This window comes from Palaemon carinicauda, chromosome 18 (assembly GCF_036898095.1).
Source record: "Palaemon carinicauda isolate YSFRI2023 chromosome 18, ASM3689809v2, whole genome shotgun sequence".
Classification (NCBI taxonomy): domain Eukaryota; kingdom Metazoa; phylum Arthropoda; class Malacostraca; order Decapoda; family Palaemonidae; genus Palaemon; species Palaemon carinicauda.
This window is the reverse complement of record NC_090742.1, coordinates 58999-86513: the sequence shown is the minus strand read 5'-3', so window position 1 is coordinate 86513 and position 27515 is coordinate 58999. Positions and strand designations below refer to the sequence as shown.

The 27515-nt window shown below is 46.4% G+C and overlaps 1 protein-coding gene across 3 annotated transcripts in view; it reads right to left on the bottom strand.

The window, feature by feature from the left end:
- Positions 1 to 27515, bottom strand: part of LOC137657571 (diacylglycerol lipase-beta-like) — a 227171-nt gene that overhangs the window by 143996 nt on the left and 55660 nt on the right. For all 3 annotated transcript variants that reach the window (XM_068391904.1, XM_068391905.1, XM_068391906.1), the window contains exon 6: positions 8737 to 8860. In XM_068391904.1, coding sequence (XP_068248005.1) covers positions 8737 to 8860 — 124 coding nt within the window. The remainder of the gene's footprint in view (positions 1 to 8736; positions 8861 to 27515) is intronic.

Sequence of the window (27515 nt, the reverse complement as noted above, 5' to 3'; positions counted from 1 at the left end):
GGGGAAAGGATGAGAATATCCACTACCATCAAGAGGCTCCATAGGTCAACACCCATTGCAGGTCTAATAGTTCCGCTGGTCCCATAGGGCCAGGGAGTCCGGTTAAACATTGCCTGAAGCCACCGGAACTTGGATCGCCCCACATGGAACTTATCCTGAGGCGACCGTTCGGACTATAGACGGGTCAATGAGGAAAGAAGAACTAGGAAACGTTCCAAGGTAGGGCTGAAAGCTCTGCTTGACTGAGAACAGGTACTGCGACTCTCCTCAGTCTTGCCACAGTCAACCGAAAGGAAGGCTCGGAGGATGTGGTAACAGAATCTGGCGTCCCCAGGTGGTCACCCATCCAAGTACCGACGTTGCTTAACCTCGCTGGACGGACGAGAAGCGGGGTTTCCAATGTGGTAAGGCGGTTGACTCAATATCATGGCCAGATACTCCAGATGTTGAGGCAGAGGAAGAGAAGGCTCCAAGCAAAATACCATGAGTCCACACTCATGGTAAGCATCCGGAAGCTTGTCCCGGCGCTGAAGAAGGTCGAAACCCGAGCCTACCGGAGTTGACCAGCCCTCCAAACAGCAGAGGAGGCGGAAGCCTGCACCTGAGCGGCCAAGAGGAAGGCAGGGAGAGTTCTCTGGGGAAACAAACCTGCTATGCCACGGCGGGATAGCCACACTGCATCATAAGCAGGAATACTTGCAGTCTAGGCTGAATTCGACGAGCACCCTGGAAGATGGATGGATTGGAAACTGAAAGTACCCGTCCTTCCGATCCAGGGTTTAAGGAGTCCTGTCGCCTCGTTACCAGTCTGATCGATTCTGCTGGTCTACGCAGGCCGAAGTTTGTTCGACAAACTTGATCAGGGCTGAGAGGTCGACTATGGACATCCCCTCTCAGATCCTTCCTTACAAGAAAGGATCGACTGAGGGGGCCGGGGGTGAAGCCGTCGATGATCCTAAGGAAGACCTTCGCCTAAGGTATGGATCATTCTGCCCTACCGGGCAACTCTGCTGACGCTATGGCATAGAGGTTCAGAGACACTGAATTCGCTGACAGAGACGGCAGGCGCGATATCCTTGGCTACTCACAGAGATTGTGCGGGAATGGGCATCGGGAAGCTGTCATTCGGATGAGTAACCTTAAGCATCCTCCCAGCGAAAAACCTGCAATCCTAGAGTTCGTGAACTCCTTTTAGGACTATGCCCCCCCGGGGGAGTCTCCCGTGCCATCTGTTCCTGACAGGAGGAAACTGCAATTGGACACCTTGTCCCAGTTGTCGTAGCCGATAACTTAGGCCGACGTGGTTGAAAGAAAAGGGCGCTGGAGCCCTGCAGAGTCTGGAAGAAAGCGCCTTGGAGGAGTGAAACCGGAAGTCGATTTACTCCGCACAGCAGCTGTCTAAGTCTCTGTCCTTGGGCACAAACAAACTCTTCTCAAGGATGGAAGGGTGTCTGAGGTCGTCGACCTCCACAGATGAGACACCCGAAGGAAGCCCTCAGTCAGCGCGTCCAGATGGTACAACATCGAGCTTGTCCGCAAGTTAGATACTTAACGACGAAAGGCCAAGGTGCCTGAGCTCGAGAGGAGGAAAGTACCCTTGATCTTCCTGTAGCTTCCTTGAACCAAACCTCGGGCCGTAACCGAGGAGGGAAAGAACCTGGTAAGCTCCCAGAGGAAGAGGTAAGCAGTCACCCCTTGTCCGATGGAGAAATCTCGAACGGAAAGCCCCCCCGCCAAAAATCCTTCCAGGGAATGACGGGGAAGGGCTAACCCAGGTTCAGGAATAGAGGAGTGTTGCTCAGATCTCCCTTAAGTTTCTCCTATTCTTGCAAGTGCCATGCTCTGTGTTTACGGGGTGAGGCAGTGGTCTGGAAATACGCTCCAGAAGAACTCGCCAGGCTGGTCATGCTGCGAAAACCCCATTGGGAATCGTGGTCGCAATTGCCCTGGAGCTCGCGCGACGGGAATTCCTGGTGGTCGGCGAGCGATAACCCATAGACGAGCAATGGATACTGCAAGAAATAAGCCGACATTTGTGCGAAGAAACACTGTAGGTTCGCGCGACGGAACACCATCCGTCTGTGTGATGGAAAAAACCGTTGGTTCGCGCGTGGGCGAACATTGGAGAGCATGAGCGTAGACGTGCAGGCACGTGGGCGTGTGGGCGCGCAGGCGAGTGGTCGCGCGGTTGCACGGGCGAGCGATCGCGCGGTTGCACGGGCGAGCGATCGCGCGGTTGCACGGGCGAGCGGTCGTGAGGGTGGGCAGGTGGATGACAGCGAGTCCGAGGCGGCGAACGCAAGCGTTAGCGCGATGGCGAGGAAACGCGCTGCCGCGTGGGCGAGGAGGACCGCTGGCGATATGGATCAACAAGCGATCGGTGGTGAGCTGGTGAGCGCTAACGCGCAGGTTGGCGATGGCGCGTTGTGTTATGCCGACAGCAGTGATCAGCATGCGACGGGTCGCGCGATGGTGATCAGTATGCGCAGGGTCGCGTGATGGTGATCAGCATGCCAGGGTCGCGCGATGGCGATCAGCATGCGCAGGTTGGCGGTCGCGCGATGGCGAACAGCATCTGCAGGTGGGCGATCGCGCGATGGCGAACAGCATACGCAGTTGAGGGTCGCGCGATGGTGATCAGCATGCGCAGGGTTGAGCGATGGTGATCAGCATCCGCAGGTGTGCGGTCGCGCGATGGCGATCAGCATCCGCAGTTGAGGGTCGCGCGATGGCGATCAGCATCCGCAGTTGAGGGTCGCGCGATGGCGATCAGCATCCGCAGGTGAGGGTCGCGCGATGGCGATCAGCATCCGCAGGTGAGGGTCGCGCGATGGCGATCAGCATCCGCAGGTGAGGGTCGCGCGATGGCGATCAGCATCCGCAGGTGAGGGTCGCGCGATGGCGATCAGCATCCGCAGGTGAGGGTCGCGCGATGGCGATCAGCATCCGCAGGCGAGGGTCGCGCGATGGCGATCAGCATCCGCAGGCGAGGGTCGCGCGATGGCGATCAGCATCCGCAGTTGAGGGTCGCGCGATGGCGATCAGCATCCGCAGTTGAGGGTCGCGCGATGGCGATCAGCATCCGCAGTTGAGGGTCGCGCGATGGCGATCAGCATGCGCAGGTGAGCTAGTAGCTGGCGAACCATGTTCCTTCAGAAGTGTTGGAGAACGTTGGCGTGCCGGCTGTAACACAAGTGGGCGATCCGGAGATCGCTGGCGAGCTGATGATCGCTGACGAGCTGATGATCGCTGGCGAGCTGATGATCGCTGGCGAGCTGATGATCGCTGGCGAGCTGATGATCGCTGGCGAGCTGATGATCGCTGGCGAGCTGATGATCGCTGGCGAGCTGATGATCGCTGGCGAGCTGATGATCGCTGACGAGCTGATGATCGCTGACGAGCAGAAGGCTACGCGTGGAAGCCTGCGCAAAGAAGAAGAGTCCTTGACCCCGACCTGAACCGAAGTTCTAGATCGCGAGGGCGAACGTGGGCGCGTAACAGGAACCAACAGGAACAGCAGGGAAGATCATCTTGAAAGCGCTGATGAGCAGAAGGGCGCGCAGGGAAACCCTGACACGCAAGGGAAGAACCCCCGTGGGGGCAACCCTTTGCCCCGAAGGGATCGTTGTCCGCCGGGAGACTGATGTCCGTCGGAAGACCGCTGTCCGTCGGGAAGACCGTTGTCCGTCGGGAAGACCGTTGCCCGTCGGAAGACGAGATCAGACTGCTGTCCATCTGCACCAAGGCGGAAGATCGAGAAAAAGGAGTTGTAGGCTGCAAACGGAGATCCAAAAAGGCGCCTCAAGCACCCTTATAGGGAGATGAGAGGCCCTTACGACGAGGCGGACGGTGGGCCTTACGGCGAGGGAGGCCAACAGCAACAGCAACAGAAGAAACCTCCGAAGAGGAGTCTCTATGAGTGTACTCTCTCGCGAACGAAAGAGAAACACTTCGTGGAAGAGACTGGTCAGCCAGTGACCTAAAAGGAGCAATCCTCCGAAGAGGAGCTCCTGCAGTTGCCCAGCCCCTTGAGCGAAACTGCAGGTGCGACCGCTCAGCACCAAGAGCATAGTCGCACGAAAAAAAGGCAAGAGAAGAACCCCCCAAAAGGGGAAAAACTCAAGCCTGGACAGGGAAAAACTTCCCTCGGAAGGAAAGTTATCCGCCCAAGGAGGCAAGCCTCCTGAGTTTTCTAAAATGGACTGGAGAGCTGTCCGTCGTCACGGGAGTACTACCAGTAGAAGGAGACACGCCCCTGACGAAAATACAAGGGGGGAGGCAGCAAAGGCCGAATCCCAAGGACTCGACCAGACAGCTCACACCGTTGCTATATTACAGAAACGAACTAGATCGGTAACTGTAAAAAAATAAAAAAAATAATATTAGTACACATTCATTCCCCCGGGAAGGCTCCGAAGAGGAATCCCGAGGGAAAGAAACAAGAATTACACAACAGGCACGTGCCCTCACAACCACTTACACTCGCGGAAGGAGAGCTGTAACCAAAACAGAATTATAACAATTATAATTATGTAACTAAGTAATTATGTAATTTAAAAATGAATGAACACTAAAGAAAGAACGAAAACCCCGAAAGGAATCGTTCTACAAGCTCAAAAACAAAAAACAACTACAATTAGATTCATAACTAATTGAGACAAACGTACGGCGTAGCAACCCCCCACACGGAAAGGAAGCTAGGCTACTAGGGCGTAGTAACACGTAGTAAAAGGGTGAACGACCTCAAGAGAGAGAGAGAGAGAAAGACATAAGTCAAACTCGATCGCCACCCATAAAAATACGCCGTGGTGGCCTAACTGCCGAGGCCTCCACGTAGATATCGTACACTACACACACACATCTGAAAATAAACTTACTTATTTCTATACTCAAATATATATACAAACATGAAAACATGTTTACATATATATTGAGTAAATGAAAAGTAAGCGATTAAGTAAAGACAAAACAAACAATGGCTGCCAAGCGAGGACCAAGACAGAGACGTCTGTCACAGTCCGAGCCAAAAGTGAAAGTGAGTATTCACCTGTGTGTGAGGGGGAGGAGGGGTAGCTAGCTACCACTCCCCTACCCCCCCCCGCTAACTAGCGCGGGGGTAATACACCCTCGTTAAATTCTAATGGCTCGCCATTTCAGCTACGCTAAAAGTAATACCCTTTGTAAATAGCGTGGTTTGTATTTCGGTTACGGAACAAAGGCTATTTATTATGAAATTATGTTAATAAGATGTAATGTTAATATTGTTTTGTAACATTTATTATAAATCACTGTATTTAGGGCTACCAATATACTTAAAGAGACAATAGATTTGATACATTTTGTAGTGCTTGACTAGTAGACTTCGAATAGCTTCGCAGATACAGAAAATTTATTTTTGAAAAATAGAGGTCGCATAAAAGGGGAATCGTATAATTCGAACACGTATAATTCGGGACCGTACTGTATATATATAAAAAAATAAAAGAATATTTAATTAAAACCAGAAAAGTTTAATGTCATTGTAAAAGTTAAATAGTTTTCAGAAGACCTGCTTCTGAAATAAATCTAAAAATGCCACTTGCATAGTAGGACACATCATGTCCAAGAATCTTGGCAAGGATGAACCTGCCACCCTCACCTTGAGCCCCTCAAATAAATATCTATTCCTTAAGTTATTATAATTGGGGCATTCGATCAACAAATGCCTCACTGTTAGCAGTCCCCAAACTGTTGTCACAATATGGTTGGTGTTGGCCCTTCAGCAGAAACTTGTGTGTCAACCGAGAGTGACCAATAAGAAGACGACAAAGAGACGTCTCCCATTTTCGGGGCATCATGTCATACCTCCAAGGAGATATGACATTTGTTACTTCTCTCATTTTATTCCCATCTAGACTATCTCAATGCTGTTGCCATTTATTGCAAAGCAATTTCTTGATGTTAGGTAGGAAGTCATTACAGTGGAAATGAGAGTGGTGAGAGACTGGTAGATGTGTGTGCTGAGCAAGAGATGGTGTTAAGTTCTAGTTTTTTCAAAAAGAAAGATAAAAACGAGTATACATGGGTAAGAGTGGCAAATGGAAGAGCGGTAGAAAGGGCATTAATGGATTATGTGTTGATAACTAAAAAAATGTTTGGACGATTGAAAGACGTGCACGTGTTTAGGGGTATGGCTAAAGGTATGTCTGATAATTTTTTGGTGGAAGGAAAATTAATTGTAGCAAAAGAGTGGGGGAATAGAGTAGGTGGATGTAAAAGCTAGCTAGTGAAGGTTAAAGAGCTAATAAAATCGGGGGTAAAAAGTATTTATCAAGAAAGGTTGAAAATGGCATATGACGCAGTGAAAGTAAGAGAAACAGGTAATTTAGAGGATCGGAAGTTAGTAAAAATAAAATTTTGTTAGGATTGCAAGTGATGTGTGTGGCAAGAAGTTTGTGGGAGGCAGCATGAGGAAGGGCAGCGAATGGTGGAATTGAGTGAAGGTAAAGTGAAAGAGAAAAAGAGGGCTTTTGAAGAATGGCTGCAGAGTAATAGTGTAGAGAATCATGAAAGATATAGAGAGAAAAATGTGGAAGTAAAGTGCAAGGTAAGTGAGGCAAAAAAGCGCAGCTGACCTGAGGTGGGGTCAGGGATTGGGTCGTTCATATGAAGAGAATAAGAAGAAATTTTGGAAAGAAGTGAAGAGAGTAAGGAAGGGTGGTTCAAGAATTGAAGAGACAGTGAAAGATGGAAATGGAAGGTTGTTAACAGGAGAGGAGACAAGGAAAAGGTGGGCAGAATATTTTGAAAGTTTACTGAATGTTGAGGATAATAGGAAGGCAGATATAATTGCTGTTGCAGGTATTGAGGTGCCGGTGATTGAGACGAGAATGAGAGAGAGATTACAAGAGAGGAAGTGAGGAGAGCACTAGATGAAATGAGAGTAGGAAAAGCATCTGGTTTGGATGGTGTGAGAGCCGAGATGTTGAAGGAAGGGGGTGTGACTGTACTTGAATGGTTGGTGAGATTGTTTAATGTGTTTTGTGTTGTTAATGGTACCAGTAGATTGGGTTTGTGCGTGTATTGTACCATTATATAAGGGTAAGGGAGATGTGCATGTGTGTTGTAATTCAAGGGGTATTAGTTTGTTAAGTGTAGTTGGAAAAATGAATGGTAGAGTACCGATTAATAGGATTAAAGATAAAACAGAGAATGCAATCTTAGAAGTACATGGTGGTTTTAGAAGAGGTAGGGGTTGTATGAATCAGATTTTTACAGTTTGGCAGATATGCGAGAAATACTTAGCATAAGGTAAGGAGGTGTATGTTGCGTTTATGGATCTGGAGAAAGCGTATAATAGAGTTGATAGGGAAGCAATGTGGAATGTGATGAGGTTATAAGAGTTGGTGGAAGGTTGTTGCAAGCAGTGAAAAGTTTCTACAAAGGTAGTAAAGAATGTGTTAGGATAGGAAATGAAGTGAGCGATTGGTTTCCAGTGAGACTGGGGCTGAGACAGGGATGTGTGATGTCGCCGTGGTTGTTTAACTAGTATGTTGATGGAGTGGTGAGAGAGGTGAATGCTCAAGTGCTGGGACGAGGATTGAAACTGGTAGACGAGAATGACCATGAATGGGAGGTAAATCAGTTGTTGTTTGCAGATGATACTGTACTCGTTGCAGACGCAGAAGAGAAGCTTGGCCGATTAGTGACAGAATTTGGAAGGGTGTGTGAAAGAAGGAAGTTGAGAGTTAATGTGGGTAAGAGTAAGGTTATGGTATGTACGAGAAGGGAAGGCGGTGCGAGGTTGAATGTCATGTTGAATGGAGAGTTACTTGAGGAGGTGGATCAGTTCAAGTACTTGGGGTCTGTATTTGCAGCAAATGGTGGAGTGGAAGCCGATGTACGTCAGGGAGTGAATGAAGGATGCAAAGTGTTGGAGGCAGTTAATGGAGTAGTAAAAAATAGAGGGTTGGGCATGAATGTAAAGAGAGTTCTGTATGAGAAAGTGATTGTACCAACTGTGATGTATGGATCGGAGTTGTGGGGAATGAAAGTGACGGAGAGACAGAAATTGAATGTGTTTGAGATGAAGTGTCTAAGGAGTATGACTGGTGTATCTCGAGTAGATAGGGTTAGGAACGAAGTAGTGAGGGTGAGAACGGGTGTAAGAAATGAGTTAGCAGCTAGAGTGGATATGAATATATTGAGGTGGTTTGGCCATGTTGAGAGAAAGGAAAATGGCTGTCTGCTAAAGAAGGTGATGAATGCAAGAGTTGATGGGAGAAGTACAAGAGGAAGGCCAAGGTTTGGGTGGATGGATGGAGTGAAGGAAGCTCTGGGTGATAGGAGGATACATGTGAGAGAGGCAAGAGAGCGTGCTAGAAATAGGAATGAATAGCGAGCAATTGTGACGCAGTTCCGGTAGGCCCTGCTGCTTCCTCCGGTGCCTTGGTTGACCGTGGAGGTAGCAGCAGTAGGGGATTTAGCATTATGAAGCTTCATCTGTGGTGGATAACAGGGGAGGGTGGGCTGTGGCACCCTAGCATTACCAGCCGAACTCGGTTGAGTCCCTTGTCAGGCTGGGAGGAACGTAGAGAGAAGTCCCCTTTTTTGTTTAATTTGTTTGACATCAGCTGCCCCCAAAATTAGGGGAAATGCCTTGGTATATGTATGTATGTAACATTAATCGTTAATCTATGGCAATTCAAAAGTTTTCAATCAGAAAGGTTAAAATAAGATATGATGAATTATACTTACTTCATATATCTTATTATGAAACGTGATATAAGTTATATTTTCTTCCGTTAGCCCAGTAATAGTCTTGAGAGCAGCAGTGTGACACATACAACAATTGTCTTGTAACACATATGCAGGAGGTTGTCTGAAACAATAATGGATATCATACTGAGCATCAACAATTAAGTTTTGACTAAATGCTAATAACTACTATTCAATTGAAAAAGCTTATAAGATAGAATTAAAAAAAATATGGTATGCTTTACTACCTTTCAAACTCCCAAGCATTTATTACAAATAATTTGCATTATGGCAATTGCTCTTTTCTATCTTGAAGTTCTGTGAATGGACATGAAAGTCACTTCAATTACATATAAATGGTTTTCCTATTAACAACAATTTATTTTGGATATTCTTAAGAAATATTTGAAAAATATTGAAAGATCATATCTTAAGTAAACAAAAGGAATATCCTGGCAATTGCATAAGTTTTTACTCTATGCAGAAATGACAAGGGTAACTGAACAAAATATGGTGTAAATTCTAAAAAGATCTTGAAGAAGGTATCCAAGAGAGAACAGGTACCAAGACAAGCAATTATAAGGCCAACATTATGCCAGACAGTACCAGAAAGACTTGTAAGCCTGTGATGTTTCTGCCCTATAGCACATAACCTAGATTGAAGTTGCTCACAAGTGCATCACACAAACTTGAAATAAATTTCAGTACTGTATTCATATATAATAAGCAAAAATTCCATCGCTTCTTTATCATAGCATTGGAGGAAGCTATGCACAAAGGAGTGAAGAACGAGAGGCCCATAAAAGCTGTCATATGTAGGTAACTCAGGTATTAACAGCAGGATTCAAGAAAGAGATTTTCATTAAGAGGGAAAATGGAACGAAAAGGGGAGGATTAAAAGTCAAATTTAGTCATTAGTTGAATTCAATCTAAGCTAAGTAGAAACGAAGCCACAAAAACACAGCCATAAAAGAGGCTAAGAGAAAGCAGTGCAAAAAGTGTTTGGGTTGAACCCAGTACAGTACTGCATACTGAATACAATTATGTGAACGTAACAAACTGTGTTACATGAGATGACCCGGACTGAAAATATCCATGAAGATTTAAAAATATCACACAGGGAAGAATAGGAAATGGAGCATCATCATATGGTAGAAGGATAGGTTTGAGAGGAGGTAGAAAACTTTTCTTACCTTGGAAAGACATCTATGAAGCAGGTATTGCAAGAACAATAAAATAATGAATAGCAACAGCTTAAAGACAGTGGGGAGATTGCTAGATTACTGGTTAATAGAAACATCTAAATAGAAGAAAAATCTATGATACGTGCATAAGCCCGGTACTACTCTATTAAGCAGAAGATGGACACTGAAAAAGAAAATGGAAGAGACTTTGTAAAGGTGAGACCAAAGATGGCTAAGATTTATGGCCAATGTGGGGAGGGAACATCCTATTATGAAGGAGGAAGTGGCAGGGAAATGTATAATATAGAGATGGTATGGATATGTGATGAGAAGGGAGGAATAATATTTATCAAAAAGCAGTAGAATAAGAGAGAAAAACAAAACCTGTAGAAAGGCCCAGGAAATCATGACAACATTAAAGATCAAAACTCAAAGACAAATATGGTGTAAAGAAGTTATAATCTAATATAGTTAATTCCTTTTCTCATTGATCTACTAAAAACAAATAAACTCACTCATGCAACAAAACCAGAGACTAAATGTATTATACTGTATGGGAAAAAATCTAAAATTTAATCAACACTAAATACAAAAGTTTAAGTCAATTCCAAACACACAAATATGTAGTTAACCCATAGAAAGATTAGATTGATTTGTCCAACCCATAGCAGATACACAACTTCCATAACCCCTTCCATATCTAAAATAATATTTTGCAGTAATGAATATTCTTCAAAAACCGCTTCCGCTATGCAATTAGCTCCATAGATTGTCACAAAACTCATCACATAGTGTTTATGAGCTATTTAAGGTTAGAGAATTTTGTTCCAGGCTTATTTGATACGCATTCCTATCTGCACATACAACAAAAATCCAAGCAATACATACGCATTGAGATTACATTTCTTACCAGACTAGAAGCAATTAGAATTTTTCTTTTAAATTTCAGGTGACTGAGTCTTTATGTAGTTGAAATTCCTACAAAACTGTCAAATAATGACAAATTTGTAGATAATTTGTATTTTTCCTAACGATACAAACCTTAGCTATTTACATGGGGTGGAACGTGGTTCGGGTTCTCAGGTCTCTTAAGAGGCCTCCCTACGAACCATTACGCCAGGCTTCTGATCGCCACCTAACCTGGAAGACGGTGTTCCTGCTAGCTCTGGCCTCGGCCAAGCGAGTCAGCGAACTGCATGGTCTCTCCTACGACGTCGCCCATTCAAGGGAATGGGGGGAGGTAACGTTCGGCTTCGTCCCTGAGTTTGTTGCTAAGACTCAGAACCCGGGAGTGCAGGACCCTAGGTTCGACTCTTTCCAGGTCTCGAGTCTTCGTTCTGTAACAGATGACCCAGACCATCTCCTACCGTGCCCAGTCAGGAGTCTGAGGTTGTATCTTAAAAGAACAGCTGCAGTCCGCCCCCAGGTGCGGAACTTGTTCATTAGCACCGGGGAAACGAAGAGGAGGGTCACCAGGAATACCATCTCGGCCTGGATCCACAAGGTGATCCACCTGGCCTTGAGTTCTGACCCTCCTCCGTCACGGCGCCCTAGGGCGCATGATGTCAGGGGCGTTGCTACGTCCCTGGCCTTCAAGAAGAACTTTTCGGTGACGCAGGTCCTGCAAGCTGGGGTGTGGAAGTGTCAGACCACCTTCACGGCCCACTACCTGCAAGACGTGACACACAGACGGCTCGATACGTTTTCTATCGGCCCTGTGGTGGCTGAACAACAGCTGGTCTAACCTCAGGCTCCTAATTGGACAAGTAGCAGAGGGTTGAGGGCATTGTTACCCGGTTTTAGTCTGTGTGAATGAAAAGATCAGTCTGGCCCTTTTCTTTTCTTCATCCTCTCCTCCCTTGGAGAAAAACAGCATCCTGGGTCCTTTGCACAGCTGACCTCGAACCTCTGCAGGTAAGCCATGCTTCCTTGTGTTCCTAGTATTAAGTTGTAATACTGTCATGTCCCCATACCCTGACGAGGTGGTATTAGGTAGTCCTAGCCTAGATTTCCTTCTAAAGAACTCCAGGTCAACTTCCTAGGACATGTCACTGCTCACCTTCACACACGACTTACGTAGGCCGAAGCAGCCCCTCAGCTGTCTGCGAGGCGCAGGGGCCCCAACCCTAGAGTTGCTTTATGAACTCGGGTTAGGGGCCCTCAGGCAAGCCAAAGCCAGTATGGCAGGGTACTTACCTCCCTTCCTAAGGGTTAAGTCACCCCATGTAAATAGCGTGGTTTGTATTCAGTTACGGAACAAATGACAAATTCGTAGATAATTTGTATTTTTCCTAACGATACAAACCTTAGCTCAGGGACGAAGCCGAACGTTACCTCCCCCCATCCCCTTGAATGGGCGACGTCGTAGGAGAGACCATGCAGTTCGCTGACTCGCTTGGCCGAGGCCAGAGCTAGCAGGAACACCGTCTTCCAGGTAAGGTGGCGATCAGAAGCCTGGCGTAATGGTTCGTAGGGAGGCCTCTTAAGAGACCTGAGATCCCGAACCACGTTCCACCCCATGTAAATAGCGTGGTTTGTAGTCAGTTACAGAACAAATGCACTCGGTACTAATAGAAGTGGCCCAAAATTATGTGTCTAAAATCAATACTTTCACACATTACAATTGCATGAGGATGATCTCTGGCATCATAACTGAAGAGATTAATCAGACAAACAAGACAATTCTATGCAGATGTGAAAACTGAAGAGACTTTATACCAAATCTTCACTGAAGAAATGGGGCCCCCAAGACTAAAAGGCAAATGAGTACCCTCATCCACTGCTTAAACGATTATATACCGTACTTCCCGTGTCATAAGATGCTACAAGTGGTAAGACGCACCATTAAATTTGGAAAAAGAATGAAGATTTTAAAAACTTCTTAGCAGCAATTCCTAGTCAGCGACTCTAAGTGTAATTTTTTCCTGGTACAGTAACTTTTCTTATTTTGGGTGTATTATGAAAGTTAATATTAATTAACTATATGCTGATTATCCAAATTTTATTACATATTCATTTAAGAAACCACAAAACCAGTCGAAGCTTCCACTACAACTACACGTTTAGTCATAGTGTTTGTTGTTTACATGAAAGAAATGTTGCCAAATGTTCTAAATAAAATTTTGGCAAAGATGTAAAATTCCAGTAAAAGTTCCCATATTACCTACAAATTTTCACGCAATGTAATTATTGATCAAAGAAATATACAGTATAAATTATTTTGGGTAGAATACTTTTACTACTGAATTATGTGACTCTAGGTCTAGTTACTTTTTTGCTAACTTGGTAATACTGCACTCTACTAAAAGTGAGAAGTATTTTTTTCCAAGGTCATATTCAGCAACTTTCTGTTTGTATTATTTTGGAACTCAAGCAACTAAGTCATTACCAAATTATTGCTTTATTTCAAAAATATGAGAAAACATATACAGTGAACCCTCGTTTATCGCGGTAGATAGGTTCCAGACCCGGCCGCGATAGGTGAAAATCCGCGAAGTAGTGACAGCATATTTACCTATTTATTTAACATGTATATTCAGACTTTTAAAACTTTCCCTTGTACGTAGTACTGTTAACAAACTACCCTTTAATGTACAGAACACTTAATGCATGGACTAACGTACCCTAAACTAAAACAGGCACAAATATTAAGGGCGACTTTATATCATGCGTTTCCTAAACACGCCTAAAAGCACGATAAAAAATGGCAACCAATGTTTTGTTTACGTTTATCTCTGATTATAATGAAGAAACAAACGCATTTACACATCTGTGTATAGGTTAGTTTCTGCATCGATTATATTGATTATTCAGTACAGTATGTTGATTTGGTTATTACTAATGTTTTACTTAATTTTTCTTAGGACTTCCAAATGAAATGTTTTTCTTTATGACGCCACCTGAAACGACGGCGTCATAAAGTACGCTCAGTAAACAAACTAAGGAATTTAACGCGTATGATGAAAGTGATAAATAATGATATTACAGTAAAACCTTTAATAAAATATGTTATTACAAATATTATTTACCGTATCTATATAAAATCATACATACGTAGCAAGCAGGAAAACAATCTACGAGAGAGAGAGAGAGAGAGAGAGAGAGAGAGAGAGTTGTTTTACATACGTAAATGTAAATTTTAAACAACAAAAAAAATAGCCCCATTTCATATAAAATAAATTAAAAATATTTTACTTTATCATATTACAGTAGTCTGTATAATACTGTAAAGTTCAGTACAGTATGTTGTTGTTAAAGTCGTGGCGATGAAATTCTCACGAAACAAAAACACGCCATTTGAGTACAACAGCTGATATTCATTCTCTCTCTCTCTCTCTCTCTCTCTCTCTCTCTCTCTCTCTCTCTCTCTCTCTCTCTCTGTGTGGGCTACTTTTCACTACCTCCCATTCCTTACCTCTCTCTATCTCTCTAACAAATGATATCTTTGTTGCTCCTCAAAGTTTCATTTATATTGAAAATCAATCACGATTCAATTTTCCTTACTTTCTCCAATCTCGCACCATCGGTCACTTCACGGTATTTTTTATATTTCCGGAAAATCCGCGATATATGTATATACATGGGTTATGAAAAAAATCCGCGAAGTGGTGAATCCGCGATGGTCGAACCGCGAAGTAGCGAGGGTTCACTGTATATACTGCATAAACAACTAATATCTCATGGCGTCGTCTGCTACAAGACCACTAGTTGGTATGTTTGCTTGTAGAAGCAAGTTGGTGAATCACCAGCTGATTACCAAAACAAACATATAATTTGCTACTGTACTTCATTAAATTAATTATTATTAAAATAAATGAATTTATTACTTATAAATGAAAATTGTAGGTTTATATTTTATGTCTCACGAGTTTCAGTGTTTGTATGTCAATAGTTGGATGTTTGAGGGGGTGTCAAACTCCAATATACAACTTTTTCTTAGTGGTTAAGATGCAGGGTGATTTTGGGGGTAATTCTTCAGGAAAATAGGTGTGTCTTATGACACGAGAAATATGGTACAGTACATAAATTTTCACAAACAGTAATTTAGTGAAAAGGGTACAGTAGGGTCCCGAATTATGCGAGAATTTGGTCGATTAATGACCTCGTGTAAATGGAAAATCGCGAATTTCGAAACACACAACTAACAGAAATAATTCCATTGTGGCCATGGCAACCAGCAATTTGCCTATTCAAATGTGTTTACTACCCATTCCAATACTTTCTTTGTACTATACTGTATTTCTTTATAATATCAAATTGTTTTTGTAATAAATAAAACATTTAATATACTTTAAAGTTCTAATAACTTGAAAATGGTTAAAATTATAACCAGGATAGGTGTAAACACCATATATTTCCCGTTACAACACAACCCCAAAATACAGACAAATTTTAATGTTTGTCATATCTATTGTATAATACAACTGGTGAATAGCAAAACCATCACTCTATAGACTAGCTTGTTGTATGATTGAAAATCCAGAATTATCAAAATAAAGGCGATTTTATATCATGCATTTCCTAAACACGCTAAAAAGCAGAATAGAAAACGACAACCAATGTTTTGTTTACGTTTAACTCTGATCACAACGAAGAAACAGACGCATTTATACATCTGTGTTTTTGAATTGACAGTAATTTTACCAAGTATAGATTATATGTTGAATTTGTTATTACCAATGTTCTAATTATTTTTTATTAGAACTTTCAAATAAATGAAATGAATGCCATTTATGAAATGTTTTTCTTTATGATGCCGCCTGAAACGGAAACCTTCCATTTGTTTACGCTCCATCTTCGATCATAATAACAAACGAATGCATTAAACACACATGATCTAAGTCATAACTAATGATATTACAAACATTTAGTAAACATTATGTTATTACAAATATTTTACTTACCGTATCCATATAAATTCCTAAATTCGTAGCAAAGCTGGAAATTTTTTTTTCCTTATGCGTTTAATCCACAATAGCAAACTGCGCTAATGACAGAGTGATAACTTACGATAATTCTAAACTGTTACGAAAGATAATTGTCCTTTCCATATCCAAAATACTTTTCCTAACATGACAAATTCGAAGATAATTTGTATTTTTCCTAACCATACAAACCTTAGCTATTTACAAAGGGTTTCACTTTTAGCGCAGCTGAAATGACGAGCCAATAGTTTTTAACGAGGGTTAATTACCCCCGCGCTAGTTAGCGGGGGGGTGGGGAAGGGTAGCTTGCTACCCCTCCCCCCTCCACACACCGGTGACTTGCTTCACTTCACTTAGAGGTAGGACTTGACTTGGGGGTCAGGGATGGCGGGCACATATGTGTAAATAGCTAAGGTTTGTATGGTTAGGAAAAATACAAATTATCTTCGAATTTGTCATTTGTTCCGTAACGAAATACAAACCACGCTATTTACAAAGGGTGACTTACCCCTTAGGAAGGGTGGAAAGTCCCCAGCCTTACTGACTTCGGCTTGCCCGGGGGCTCGATCCCTTAGTGAGCAGCACTAGAGAGAGGGAGCCCCTGTACCTCACAGGTTCCTAGCATCGCTAGGAACGAGTGGCCTACATAAGTAGTGTGAGGAGGAGAGTGTGACTCGTCCTAATGAAGTTGACCTTGAGACCTTCAGATAGGAATTCTAGGATAGGACGTTCCCCATACCACCTCGTCAGGGTATGGGAGACGCAACAGTATTAAGCTTAATACTAGGAGCACAAAGAAGCATGGGTTACCTGCAGAGGTCGAGGTCAGCTATGCGAGGACCAGGATGCTGCTTCCCCAAGAGAGGGGAGAATGAAGAAAGAAGTAAGGGTCAGACATACTCTTTCATTCACACAGACTAAGACCGGGTAACAACGCCCTCAACCTACTGCTACTTGTCCAAAAAGGAGCCTGAGGTTAGACCAGCTGTTGTGCAGCCACCACAGGGCCGATAGAGAACGTATCGAGGCTCCTGTGGGTCACGTCTTGCAGGTAGTGGGCTGTGAAGGTCGTTTGACGCTTCCAGACCCCCGCTTGAAGTACCTGCGTCACAGAGAAGTTTCTCTTGAAGGCCAGGGATGTAGCAATACCCCTGACATCGTGGGCCCGAGGGCGACGTGACGGAGGAGGGTCAGGATTCAGGGCATGGTGGATAACCCTTCGAATCCAAGCAGAGATGGTGTTCCTTGTGACCCTCCTCTTTGTCCTGCCTGTGCTCACAAACAAAGCTCGCACATGAGGACGGACTGCAGCCGTTCTCTTCAAGTAGTACCTCAGACACCTCACTGGGCATAGTAGCAGCTGGTCTGGGTCGTTTGTTACAGAACGGAGACTCGCGATCCTGAAAGAGTCGAACCGAGGATCCGGCACTCCAGGATTCTGAGTCTTGGCCACAAACTCAGGGACGAACCTGAACGTTACCTCCCCCCATCCCCTTGAATGGGCGATGTCGTACGAGAGACCATGAAGTTCACTAACTCGCTTGGCCGAGGCCAAGGCGAGTAGGAAAGCCGTCTTCCAAGACAGGTGGCGATCGGAGGCCTGGCGTAATGGCTCGAAGGGAGGTCTCTTGAGAGACCTGAGAACTCGAACCACGTTCCAAGGAGGGGGTCTCACTTCCGACTGGGGGCAGGTAAGCTCATAGCTACGTATGAGTAAAGAGAGTTCTAGCGATGAAGAAAATATCCACGCCCTTCAATCTGAAGGCCAAGCTTAAGGCTGAGCGATAGCCTTTCACTGCCGAGACAGAAAGGCGCATTTCTTCTCGCAGATACACAAGGAAGTCCGCTATTGTTGGAATAGTGGCATCGAGTGGAGAGATACCCCTTCCACGACACCAACCACAAAAGACTCTCCACTTCGCTTGGTAGACTCCCTCAGAGGACCTTCGCAGGTGCCGAGACATTCTCTCCGCAACCTGTTGCGAAAAGCCTCTCTCCGCGAGGAGACGCTGGATAGTCTCCAGGCGTGAAGCCGAAGCGAGGCTACGGCCCTGTGAGGGACACCGGAGTGGGGTTGTCTGAGAAGCTCGTGTCGTGGAGGAAGCTCCCTTGGGAGTTCCGTCAGGAGTTGCAGAAGGTCCGGAAAACCATTCCGCGTGATGCCATAGCGGAGCTACTAGAGTCATGGAACAGTTGACCGATAGTCTGGTCCTGTTGAGCACCCTTCTCATCAGACAGAATGGTGGGAAGGCGTACACGTCGATGTTGTCCCACCGTTGCTGGAAAGCATCTTGCCAGAGTGCCTTGGGGTCCGGGACTGGTGAGCAGTACAGGGGCAGCTTGAAGTTCAAGGCTGTCGCGAACAAGTCCACCGTCGGGGAACCCCACAAAGTCAGGACTTTGTTGGCTATCTGAGGATCCAAAGACCACTCGGTACTCACTATCTGCGAAGCCCTGCTCAGACTGTCGGCGAGCACATTCCTCTTGCCAGGAATGAAGCGAGCTGATAGTGTTATCGAGTGGGTTTCGGTCCACCTCAGAGTCTCTAATGCAAGATGGGATAGCTGTTGCGAAAAAGTGCCTCCCTGCTTGTTGATATAAGCCACTACCGTGGTGTTGTCGCTCATCACCACCACGGAGTGACCCGCCAGGAACCGTTGGAACTGTTGAAGGGCCAGAAAGACGGCCTTCAATTCTAGCAGGTTGATGTGTAGGCACTTTTCTGATTCTGAACCAAAGGCCTGAGGCCCTCTGGTTCAGAACGTGCGCCCCCCACCCTTCTTTTGACGCGTCCGAAAACAGAGTCAATTCCGGGGAAGGACGAGAAGACTCACTCCCTTTCGCAGGTTCTCGTCGGCCAGCCACCACCGCAAGTCCGTCTGTTCCAGAGACCCCATTGGGATCAGAGTGTCCGGGGAATCGGATCCTTGATTCCACCGGGACTTGAGCCGCCATTGAAGGGATCTCATCCTGAGGCGGCTGTTTGGAACCAGACGGGCCAGGGAGGATAGGTGGCCCAAGAGACGCAACCACGATTGGGCGGGAGTTCTTTTCGCCTGAGGAAAGGTTCCGCCACCCTCCTCAGCCTTGCTATCCGGTCGTCTGATGGAAAGGCTTTGTGGAGATTGGTGTCTATTAGCATGCCTAGATAAACCAGTCGCTGGGACGGCTGCAGAGAGGACTTCTCGAGGTTTACCACGATCCCCAGATCCTGGCAAAGATCTAGAAGCCTGTCTCGGTGTCGAAGAAGGGTCGACTCCGAGTCTGCTAGGATCAGCCAATCGTCTAGGTAACGAAGGAGACGAATGCCGTTCCTGTGCGCCCAAGTCGAAATCAGGGTGAACACTCTGGTGAACACCTGAGGAGCTGTGGAGAGACCGAAACACAGCACCTTGAACTGGTAGATCTTGTTGTCTAGGCAGAATCTCAGGTACTTCCTGGAAGACGGATGGATTGGGATCTGGAAGTACGCATCCTTTAGATCCAGTGTACACATGAAGTCTTGTGGTCTCACCGCAAGTCTGACTGTGTCTGCTGTCTCCATGCTGAACCGGGTTTGTTTGACAAACCTGTTCAGAGCCGAGAGATCGATGACGGGTCTCCAGTCTCCAGTAGCCTTCTTTACAAGAAAGAGTCGACTGAAGAAGCCTGGAGAGCCGTCCACGACCTCCTGGAGAGCACCCTTCTCGAACATGGTCTTGACTTCGGCCTGAAGGGCCAGCCCCTTTGCCGATCCCATGGCATAGGAGCTCAACGACACTGGATTCGCTGTCAGGGGAGGTGAGATGACGTGAACGGGACGCGATAACCTTGGCCGATCACCGAGATCGTCCAAGCATCGGCCCCGAGATGTTGCCACCTGCGGACGCAACGCTGAAGGCATCCCCCCACAGGTGGACACGCAGGGGGACTGCCACCCCTAGGGCTTGCGGCCGCGGCCGCCACCCCTAGAAGTCTTGCCTCCCCTGGAGGACTTACCACCCCTCTTGACCTTGGCTGGAAAGGGCTGGGGCTTAGACACCACTTTCTTAGCTGCCGGTGCCTGTTTTGGAGCCTTACGAGGCTGTTGCTGCTGTTGTGGCGGGGCTGGAGGCTTATAGGGCCGAGTTGTAAGGGCCCTGTGGAGGAGGGAGTCCGTGCTGGATTTCCTCCACCTCTCAGCCGTTCGCTCCAAGTCTTGAGGCTCAAACAGGCTCTCCCCCAGGAGGGAGGCATGTCGGAGCCTACACACATCTACGGCGGGGACCTTCGGATGGAATCTCTCGGACACAGCATCGCGACGCTTCAACACCGAGTTGGCCCACAGGGTGGTAACCTGGTGCGCCAAGAACTCGATGGAGCGGGGTGCCCGAGAGCAAGAAGGTCTCTAGGGCCTTCCTATTGGTCTCCTTGGACAAGTCCTCAGATCGCAATAGGATGCCCAGAGATCCTAACCAGAAGTCCAGCCACGAAGTGGCCTGCATGGCACACTTAGCGACCTTCTCGTGGTTAAGGATCTCTGCCGCCGAGAACGACACCTGCCGGGCAGAGAGTTTCTCCAAGGGAACTCCCTTCGCCAGCTCCTCCACAGAGTGATGGAGCGGGAAGAGGCGAGGTTGTGCTCACCCAGGATCTCGAAAATACCTCCTCTGCTGAAGGCGAGGAGGAGGGATGAGTTTGTTCCCGGCAGTGGAACGACTGGAGGAGGCAAGAAGTGCGAGCTGAGCATTGGCCCTAGCTCTGGCACTCTTCAGCCCCCGAGACCAGGGCAGAGCTGCACTGGTCTTAGGGGCCTTCCGAACGTCGAACACTTCATCCAGAATTGTGTCTTTGCCTTCACGGGGGGGGGATGACTGGATCCGTAAGACTGTTAAGTTGCCTTATCAGGCTTAGGACCTGCCAGAAGGCATGTTCGGACTCTTGCTGTTCTCCTCCCTGCGGGCTGGCAGCTAAGTCTCCTGCCCCAGGAATCTCTTCCTGGGGTGATACGTGGACATTCCCCTGGGTAGTCATGGGTTCCTGTCGAATCCTTGCAGAGGATTTAGGGATGGTCTTGGAATCCTTGGGCTCCCTCCTAGGAGGGATACAGGATCCCAACAACGAGGTTCGAGGGGCCCCTTCCTCACGAGACAATTCTCCTGCCTGAAGCGAAGTCTCCCCCCCTGGTGCCGGGGGGGAAGACTACCGGTCCACTGGACTCACCTGAGGACGGAAAGGCCTCGTCCACGGGAGAAGGAGAGAGTACTCGTGCAGGAGAGGGGACCCTCGAGACCGACCTCTTGGGAACCAACTTCGCCCTGGGGGAAGTCACCACGAAGTCCACTCCTCTCTTTCTCTTCAGCGTAGGAGAGACAGCCGCTGGTTTGTTACCCTGGCCGGCGAGTGCTGGTTTCATAACCCTCACTAACGCCCGTGCCAGCGGACCAAACCAAGTCTGCTGCTCAAAGGACACAGAGTCCGAAATCCTCGCTAAGGTGAAAGGGATCGGGCGATCCTTTGGAGTGGACACGACGGTACCTGCCTGAAAAGAAGGTGGGGAAGAATGCTGTAATGACCTGTCCTCGTCCTGCAATACCAACCTGTGCTTGGATGGAGGTGATCCCGAGTGCCGTCTAGGAGCACGCGTCCCTGCTGCTACCACCGGCTGTGGAATTCGCCGCGAACTATGGTCGCGCGAGGGTGAACGGTCGCGCAAAGGCGAATGGTTTGCGCGGGTGATCGCGCGGGCGCACAGGCGAGCGGTCGCGGCGGGCGCGCAGGGCGAGCGGTCGCGCGGGCGCGCAGGCGAGCGATCGCGCGGGGCGCGCAGGCGAGCGATCACGCGGGGCGCGCAGGCGAGTGGGCGTGAGGGTGGGCAGGTAAATGAACACGTGTCCGAGGCGACGAACGCAAGCGATGGCGCGACGGCGAGGGATCGTGCTGCCGCGTAGGTGAAGAAGATCGCTGGCGATAATGATCACGTGATGGTAAGCGATGGCGAGCAGCATGTGAAGGTGAATGATTGCGCGCAAGAGGGCGGTCGTTCAGGGGTTGCGCGATGAGGAGCAGCATGCGTAAGCGGGGCGATCGTTCAGGGTTTGTGCGATGGCGAGCAGCATGCGTAGGTGAATGATCGCGTGATAGGGTGCGATGGTGATCAGCATCCGCAGGAAGGCGATCGTTCAGGGTTGTGCGATGAGGAGCAGCATGCGTAAGCGGGCGATCGTGCAGGGTTGTGCGATGGCGAGCAGCATGCGCAGGTGAATGATCGCGTGAAAGGGTGCGATGGTGATCAGCATCCGCAGGAGGGCGATCGTTCAGGGTATTGCGATGAGGAGCAGCATGCGAAAGCGGGCGATCGTGCAGGGTTGTGCGATGGCGAGCAGCATGCGTAAGCGGGGCGATCGTGCAGGGTTGTGCGATGGTGATCAGCATCCGCAGGAGGGCGATCGTTCAGGGTATTGCGATGAGGGAGCAGCATGCGTAAGCGGGCGATCATGCAGGTTCGTGCGATGGCGGGCAGCATGTGAAGGTGATCGCTGGCAAACTGGTGATCGCTGGCGAGCTGGTGATCGCTGGCGAGCTGGTGATCGCTGGCGAACTGGTGATCGCTGGCGAGCTGGTGATCGCTGGCGAGCTGGTGATCGCTGGCGAGCAGAAGGTCGACGCGTGTCCTGTGAGAGGATAGGTTCACGAGCAGGAACGGGAAGATCGCTGGCGCGTTGGCGAACATGTGTTTCTGACACACGCGCAGCACGATGTTGCGTAGCCACAGGACCAGGTGGATGGTGAGCAGGGAGTTCAGCAGGAACTAAAGGGTGGTCAGAGACCGCAGGGCGAAGGTCCTCAAATGAGCGCTGACGCTCGGAAGAGAGCTGACGAGCAGGAGAGCGCTGGCGAGGGGGGCGAACCTCAGGAGAGAGCCGACGAGCAGGTGAGCGTCGGCGAGCAGGAGAGTCTTGGCGAGCAGGAGATCGTCGACGAGCAGGAGATCGCTGGCGAGCAGGAGAGCGCTTGTGCGCTGGCCCTGCTCGCGTAAGGGAAGAATCCCTTAGCCCGAAGGGACCGTTTGCCCGTACGGGGTGACGAGTTCTCCAGAAGGCGAAGATCCGGCAGGAGATGGAGAGCGGTCCGCAGAGAGGTTCAAGGAGGGCGGAGTAGTCGGTTGAGGCTGACGAGGAGAGTCCCCCCCGGAGGACGAAGACCCAAAAAGGCGCCTCTTAGTCCCCCTGTAAGGGGAAGGGAGGCCCTTGTGGCGTAGAGGGCGGTGAGCCTTACGGCGGAGGCGGCCTCGGGGGAGATCGTCGGGACCATCGGTCCTCCGAAGGGGAGTCTCCTTCAAAACACTTCCCTCAGAAGGAAGCTGGGCAGCAGTCGAGACCGAAGGACTCACTTCCCCCTTCGAAGGATGCACGGAAGGAGGAGGAGAGCCTAGAGCACCATCACCAGCAACAGCACCTGCGTCGGAAGGCCCCAGCCACGTCGGAGGCCTCTGTCACCACGACGTCGACAATAGACAGAGGGTCTACCTCCGCTACCACCGGCGACTGTTTAACAGCGGCCCCCAACGAGACAAGGTCAATAAGAGCGACCCTGGAGGGCAAGCCCTTAAGCCCCAGGGACGACCAAATCTGCAACAGATCATCACTGGATAAAGTATTATTATCAATAACCTCCCCCGGAGAGGAGGGGGAACCGCCTCGCTATGGGAGGCGACGCCCTCTCCCCCCACCGAAGGTAGGGAAACAGAACAAGGGCCTGCGCTCCCACTCGGACGACTCTCCTTAGGAGGCGGACGAGGGGGAGCTTCGGAGGAGGTTTGGGCGGCGGAAGAAGAGTCCCGAGAACCTTCCTCCTTCAAGGCTAACCCCGGAGGAGAACGGTCTCTCTTGGACTTCTTCTTACGCCGACGGCCAAACCTCTCCCACTGGGAGGCAGACCACTCCCTGCACTCACGGCACATGTTATCCTGGTCGCACCGTCGGCCCCGACATTGAGGGCAGAGGGTGTGTGAGGATCCGTAATCACGTCCGACATGAAAGTCCCACAAGGACGGCCGGCAACTCCAGGGCATGTCCGCATATTAAATAAAAGAAAATAACTGAAGGTCAACTTCCAACCAATCACACAAGCTGTAAAGAAAAAGAAGAAAATTAAAGGCTGTCACGAAGGCGATGAACAGACACGTCTGATCACCGCCGAGCCAAAAGTGAAGTGAAGCAAGTCACCGGTGTGTGGAGGGGGGAGGGGTAGCAAGCTACCCTTCCCCACCCCCCGCTAACTAGCGCGGGGGTAATTAACCCTCGTTAAAACTATTGGCTCGTCATTTCAGCTGCGCTAAAAGTAAACCCTTTGTAAATAGCGTGGTTTGTATTTCGGTTACGGAACAATTCAGTTATAAGTCAACTTGTACCTACCTCAATTATGGATCCATATGCAAAAAAAGGTAAAAGAAGAAAGTACTAGGCCTATTTTTAAAGTCACCGAACAATTAGGTTACCGCTATAACGTTCGATGTGTGTGTGTGAGAGAGAGAGAGAGAGAGAGAGAGAGAGAGAGGGATGGTTTTAAAGTACTAAACAATAAATATGATAGGTTATAAAACATTGGAGTTTATGTAATATTAACTGTATAGATGGTTTGAATAAGTTAAGAAATGGTGTAAACAATTCTTTGTTATTGTATTCGCGCGGAAGCTAGACATCAGCTGATGTGATCACAGCCCAAAAGTAAAACAAAAATAAGTTAGCAATACTCGATTTTAAAACACACCCGAAATTTAACAACATAAGTACACGTTTTATTATAGCGCAATTGACATTTAAAGAGTAAAAATTTTCTGGAATAGAATGGTGTTTCCTAAAAAATAGTGGTTTGCTGACGAAATCGGTTACCGTATTGTAAGCTATGATTGAAATGTATGTATACACGGTATAATTTTTTCGTTTTGTATTTAATTGACACTTCAAGAAACCCGATTTTGGTTTCTTCATCTATTTGTAAGTATTGTATAACGAGAGAGAGAGAGAGAGAGAGAGAGAGAGAGAGAGAGATATTATGACGCAGAAGGTTACAGACCTAGAACAGGGGAGGATGAAGGTGGGGGAGTAATGAGATAGGCTGGGTGGACTCGCAGGGGAGAAGGTAGGAGACGGGGGAAGGGGGGGATTTGGTTGCCAGTGGCTAAAAATAGATTCTGAAAGACGGTAAAGGGAAAAAACGAATCCCATCGAATAAACAGACTAAGGAAAGGAATAAGATTCAGAGGAATAATAGATATAATGGAATGAAAATGACTAGATGGTGTTAGTTGTGATAAGAATAATTTAGATATTTGAAATAAGAGTGTCTGAGGAGGTATAGAAGGAATTCGTGATAAATATAGAGGAATATCAAAGGATACAGTTAGTTTGCATTAAAGGGGTTTGTTATCGTTTATCGGCAGTGAATAGCCTAAACTTCGGTAACGAGTCGTCAATATTTTGTCATATTTTAAACAGTATACATTTGATTTGGAAACATTGGTTTTGTAGAGTAGACGGTAAAATAAAATCTAGAGAGAGAGAGAGAGAGAGAGAGAGAGAGAGATTTCTGCCATCAAATCTCTCTCTCTCTCTCTCTCTCTCTCTCTCTCTCTCTCTCTAGATTTTATTTACCGTCTACTCTACAAAACCAATGTTTCCAAATCAAATGTATACTGTTTAAAATATGACAAAATATTGACGACTCGTTACCGAAGTTAGGCTATTCACTGCCGATAAACGAACCCAGTCTACTCGTGAAAACCTTGAACGCCCAGAGGGAAAAATAAGGCTTTTAAATATACTGTACTAAACAAAAATAATGCTTTAATATACCATCATTAACACTACCATTACAATTATCGTAAGGTTGGAGAAAGATAAAGATTGCCGAGAACGTAACCACATTTCTGTTTACATTTTGTCAGCTGACTCGCACAGTTAACAGTTGATTTCATTGTTGATGTGGAATTTTATCCTTAAATAGGCTATTCATTATGAAATTATGTTAATGAAATGTAATGTTAATATTGTTTTGTAACATTTATTATAAATCACCGTATTTAGGGCTACCAATATACTTAAAAGACTATAGATTTGATACATTTTGTAGTGCTTGACTCGCAAACTTTGAACAGCCTCGTGGATACAGAAATTTATTTTTGAAAAATAGCGATCGTGGAAAAGGGAATCGTGTAATTCGAACACGCTTAATTCGGGACCCTACTGTATTTTGATAAGACAAATACTTTCTTCAGAGGTATTGTAAAAAAAATTCCATAAATTTCCAGTTCACTAAAAATACTTAAACCAAAAGGACAATGCTAAAAAAGCGACTGAATAAACATTTGCATAATTTAGATTTTACAAAAAATGAATAAAAGAAAAAGATATAACACTTCAGACTAAAAGAAAACTATACGGTAGACAAATCTTGGTCAACACTAACGATCTACAAATTTATATTGAAACAGAATACCAAGCAACACTTTATCACAGGCTTCGAACTCAATTCTGTTAATTTCAAAACATTTGCCACTTACCTGAAACACGAGCAGCACTGAAGAATTTTCCAAAGATAGCAGGGTTGCTCTGCAAAACCTGCCATACATAAACCATGGCCATCCATATGAGGCATCGCAAACTTCATGAAATGATACGCACTTCGACTTTCATCCATTCAGGACGTGGACACTGTTGCTGTGGTAGAATCCCCTTCGCTCTCCAGTGCACCTATATTGGAAACACTAAATGGTGATAGTAATACTAGCAGTATCATAATTCAAAGATATTCAAAAGAATGAATAACCATATCAATACTGTACTTTTAATTTACTGTACAAGTTTGAGATATGTGACAAAAGTAGTTTTTCCTAATACAAAGAAAGAAAAATAAAATCTGTCGATACATTACTGTACACAAAAGAAACAAACTAGATAGTTAATCTTTTTTTCAGAGGCTTAAATAAATAAGTAGAAGAAAGAAGCAAGGGGAGAAAAATTATCACACATCTGAGGTTAAAATAATAAATCAGATAATGCAGATTAGGTAAATGTTTTATTGAGCAAATGAGGTGAAGCAAATGAAAATGAATTATTTAAAAATAATGGATTCTTCATGGAGAAACATTGAACATTTGTCCACTAACGAGTCCATAATGCTATAAAACATTAACATGGAGTCATAATTCATTGTTTCATCACTGCATTACACCATCTTAAAAAATGCAGATGTAGTTCATTTATTTGAAGCAAGTCTTTTGATGCATAAAGACTTCATTACTACAGTCTGCTTCAAATTCTCATTAACATATGCAAATGGTTAGAAACAATTTAGCAGAAATACAACACACTGTAACACATTTACATACTGTACAGGCTTACATAAAGCTTTAAATTTTTTACTTTGTTACTTCAAGTCTACTAGTGCTTAACACACCTATGCTGGCAGTAGAGGGAACGGCTAAGAGGCAAGTGAAGGGTTAGTCTTTCTTCTGCTTTCCTCTTTTCTCTCCCTCTTGCTTCCTTTTTAGTCTTAACAATACCAATGCTGCAGCAACATCAGAAGCCACCAAGTCAATGTCCTCAAACAGTGATGCAAATACATCTGAAAAAAAAAAATAGGTACTTTACATGGCTTGAAAGAAGTTTCAACAATGGTATCTTCATTTTCTCTCTCTTTTGTGTATAAT